The sequence below is a fragment of the Sprattus sprattus genome, assembly GCF_963457725.1.
Source record: "Sprattus sprattus genome assembly, chromosome: 6".
Lineage (NCBI taxonomy): Eukaryota > Metazoa > Chordata > Actinopteri > Clupeiformes > Clupeidae > Sprattus > Sprattus sprattus.
Genome location: NC_137925.1, coordinates 27,904,094 through 27,908,114, shown reverse-complemented (window position 1 = coordinate 27,908,114; position 4,021 = coordinate 27,904,094). Strand labels below are relative to the sequence as shown.

Genomic DNA, 4,021 nt, shown 5'->3' with positions numbered 1-4,021 from the left:
TGATGTGCTCACGGAAGCGAAACCAGTGCAAACCCTGGGAAAAATGACTTCTGAATAAACCTGAATAAACAAGAGTTTCAATGAAGTCAGAGACTTGCCTCCTGACCCTGGAATGATTGTAAGGGTCTACCGCTCTGTATACAACTGTCCACACGTAAACATTTCATTCCACTGAGGTAATTGACAGACCACTTCCCTACAATAGGTTTAGGCAGCAAGAACTGTATGGTAATATAAAGACATCATTATCTTGAACAAAAGACAGTAGTTATTTCCTGAAGAAAAAAATAGCCTCTGTCGCATCAAAATACTTCCTCCTCTTAGCGTTACAAGACGTATTGTCTCGTTATGTTTTAAAAACAGCCTCTACGAGGTCCTCTTTGATCAGATTAATGGGTATGTTGTTTGTTGTTGAGTCAAGTCAAATGTCTCTTTAATGGTTATATTTCTACTTGTCTGGTCAAAGTTATGAACAGTTCAACATTAGATTTGACTTTTTGTTTGCCAGAAGGAAGCTCCTCTTCAGCATGGCATGTTTTGCATTATCTCACAACAGATCAGTTTTATTTATTGTATGGTAAACACTCTTACATTTTATACTTATTTATTTTATAGTAAACACTCTTGACACTGTGCTTTTGTGAAACCTTTAACAGAACAAGCTAGACAGACCAAAAGCACACCTCGTAGCATTGTCAACTTTCTCCTCACTCATCACAAACTATTGTGTCCAAAACAGCCTAAATTAGCCAAGGGAGTATCATGTGGGTGATGTCACCAAGCAGGTTTTCAAAGAGGAGGTGCATGGTGGGAGGAGTGATGACTGGACTTCAGTCCAGACTATTTTAAATAGAGTTCAGGAAGTCATACAAAGACACACCTGCTGAATCTCACAGTACCTGTACCACAACCTGAAAGCCACCATGAAGCTGGCAATCCTAATCGGCGTTTCGATGATCCTTTATCTGTCTGGTAAGAACAAAACAATTGGTTTTATATAGTATGTTCACTCCGTTGAATTTTCATTTAATTTAGTTCATGTTTTTTTTAATATATATATATATATATATAAACTTGTCACAGGAAGTGCAAAAAGAATTATACAGTAGAAGAAAGAACTACCAGTAGTTGCGTGTGTGAGTTAGCTCATGTAAACATATAATGGTTAGTTCTATTTGTCTAGAACAAATCCCTTGTTGACCAACACTGTGAACTGAGAAAACACCATGATTTAAACCATAGAACAATTGCGATAGTCTGCACTGGAAGATTGACCAAATTACAACTATTTGATCACAAAGTAGAGTGTTACTAAAAAGATAAACAATATCATTAGACATTGTCATTTAACTGGCTCATTATTACAGGGATTAAAACATCCAGTTGGCTATCAGTATACATATATAGACAATGTACAGGAACAATAACACGATACATGAGGATCATCTTACTGGAGCATTTAGAATGTGGCTGCATGTCATTCACACAAAACAGTCAGATGAGAAACAATAAAGAGTTGCTCAACAGCATTCCTTCGAGTAACTACCCTGATGTTGTCTAGTAACACATGAAGAGGAAAGTACCTTATTTTCCATAGAATTCAGTCTTCTCTCCCTCCCTTTCTTGCTTTACTAGTTGCTTTGGCTGAGAATGCTGCACCAGAGGCCAGAAAGGTAAGGGATTTAAGAATTAGTTAACACTCACAACAAACAAACTGAACATCTGATGTCATTCTTCCACATTCTGTCAATTAAAAAGGCTAATTAACAGTTTTCTTCAACACAAACACACTAAATGTACTATAGTTAAAAAGTCAGATATTCTATTTCTGGTTGTTTGATTTCTGTGAACACAGTACTTGTCACTTCTTGTGATTTGTTTACTTCCTGCCCTGCCATTCAAATAATAACAGGAAGTCCACACACACACACACCATACTGTCCATGTCAAAGCACACACACACCATACTGTTCATGTCAAAGCTCACACACACACCATACTGTCCATGTCAAAGCTATGTTTTCATTTCACAGCCTGACTGTGAGCAGTACCTTGGCGATATGTGCTCACGGGAGTACAACCCTGTGTGTGGAGACGATGGCAAGACCTACAGCACAGAGTGTGTGCTCTGCCATGACAACAAGTAAAGTGAAACTATTTCCCACTGAAGAAGTTACGGTAGCAAAGTGGTTGAAATGGATGGAATTTTATTTATCTTGGGTTGTTGACTTTTCATTACTAAATCGTTTTGTCTATAAATTGTACTGTCGACTATTTTGGGGGGAATTAAGTGTGAGAATGGGGGGTGTTGGAACAGCTGCCCCAGACACAAACAGCCATGAGACCCTCCCAGCTCCAGTAGGGAGGAGTCACATGATTAGGACGATACATCATGACGCACGTCTGAAACACATTTTGAAAGGGCTTCATGTTCAGCTACATGCTAAAGTATTTGACCCAAGTCTGTCTCTTCTCTCCAGGGAACAAAAGCAGAGTGTCCGTGTCGTGCACAACGGGGAATGCAAGACTGCCTGAGCACTGGTCTCCTGATGGACAGCAATGGCCACAAGCTAAAAAGTCTACAGCAGAATGTTTCCAGATATTTTTTTTAGCATTTCTCTCTCAGTTCAAGTCTTCCAGAGTCTTCTGCTTTTCGCTTTAGATCTGTAACCTCATTGTGCATGTCTAATGAGACGTGTATGGTAAAGTGCAATAAAGTTATGCAGCTCTCAAGTGTGTTTCACTCATTTCTGTAATGTAATAATGAAAAAATGTCATGTCTTTCACTGCCAGAGTAAGGTCAGGCAATATAAAAGAAAGGTTGCCTTCTCTGTATTGGAAAAGACCACAAAAAAAGAACACTTGCAAGCCGAACGATGCCTTTCAAACATAAAAGTGGTGGTGCATAATATTCGTTTTCAATGGACAGAATAGCCAGCCCATTCAGCCTCTTCTGCCCCATGCTGCCCCTCAGGTCTAAATGAGTTTCAATTTGAGAAAAGGATCACTCGGCTGTTGCCACTGTCACAGATGTCAGAAACAATAGCAGGGCAGTGCACACCTTATTGAAAGGCTGATAAGAGTGATAATCCACAATCAGCATCTGGGCAAATTGGGAGAATGAGGACTGCTAAGCCATCTCTGCTCTAAAACAGGCCCTGAATGATAGGAGTTGTGCAGGAAACGTTATTGCTATGCCCCTGTCGTATAGGTCAGACAGACGTTTTGCCTTGTCATATAGCTCATCATCGCCTACGAGCTGATGACCACTACAACACTACAACAGGGACATAGCAATAACGTCTCCTGCACAGCTGCCATTATTCAAGCTGCCGCGCCACTATTTAACAGGTTGTTATAATTTCGCAGTCAGGCCGCCGCCGAGCGCCTGTTTGATTGTGTATGTGTGTGTGATTGTGTGTGTGTGTGATTATGTGTGTGTTTATCAGTTGTGGGTAAACTGCTGCTGTGTGGCGCCGCACCAAATCGTGCCTTTCATGTTTTTAAGAACGCTTCAGCACTTTGACTGTCTGTTTACGTTACCGTGTGATAGTTATATCCACGTTTCTGATATAGCTTTCTCTTTGACCTGTCTACCTTCCCAATACAATAGCCGAAGTTATTAAAGGCACCCAGTGCAACTTTATATAAACATTCAATGAAAAATAAACATTCAATTTCTAGTCTTTTTTAACACGTAGTAAGTTTCAATAACTCCATATTACATATGGACATTCAAGGAGCAAAGATGAGACGTCGTTGTGTGGTGAAAACTGATAGAAAATCGTAAACAACAACAATCGCCGGTGGGGAGAGGCCATTTTTCCATTGACTGGAATCCTGCTTTATTTATTGTGGGCACCAGTGGCGGCTGGTGGTTTTTAAAGTGAGGGAGGAAGGACTGCGCGCTTGGTTGCCATTGGCCCATTTGTACTGTTGGTGGCATAAGTATGTGAGACTCAAGTTGTTTCAGGGTGTTTTGGTGAACTACATCACAAAATAGCCGGGAGGGATAATTTTG

General features: G+C 40.3%; 1 protein-coding gene across 1 annotated transcript; it reads left to right on the top strand.

Annotated features, from left to right (window-relative positions):
• Nucleotides 1-880: 880 nt before the first annotated feature.
• Nucleotides 881-2,619, top strand: LOC308366752 (trypsin inhibitor ClTI-1). Its single transcript, XM_080840495.1, has 4 exons — nt 881-972; nt 1,636-1,673; nt 2,034-2,143; nt 2,481-2,619. The coding sequence occupies exons 1-4, from the start codon at nt 924-926 to the stop codon at nt 2,533-2,535; spliced, it is 252 nt and encodes an 83-aa protein (XP_080696621.1). The 5' UTR covers nt 881-923; the 3' UTR covers nt 2,536-2,619.
• The last annotated feature ends 1,402 nt before the right edge of the window (nt 2,620-4,021 follow it).

Bases quoted from the DNA above. Each gene is read 5' to 3' on its own strand.
- LOC308366752 (XM_080840495.1), top strand. From the start codon at position 924: ATGAAGCTGGCAATCCTAATCGGCGTTTCGATGATCCTTTATCTGTCT. The intron at 973-1,635 runs GTAAGAACAAAA...TTGCTTTACTAG, and splicing joins GATGATCCTTTATCTGTCTG to TTGCTTTGGCTGAGAATGCT. The intron at 2,144-2,480 runs GTAAAGTGAAAC...TCTTCTCTCCAG, and splicing joins GTGCTCTGCCATGACAACAA to GGAACAAAAGCAGAGTGTCC.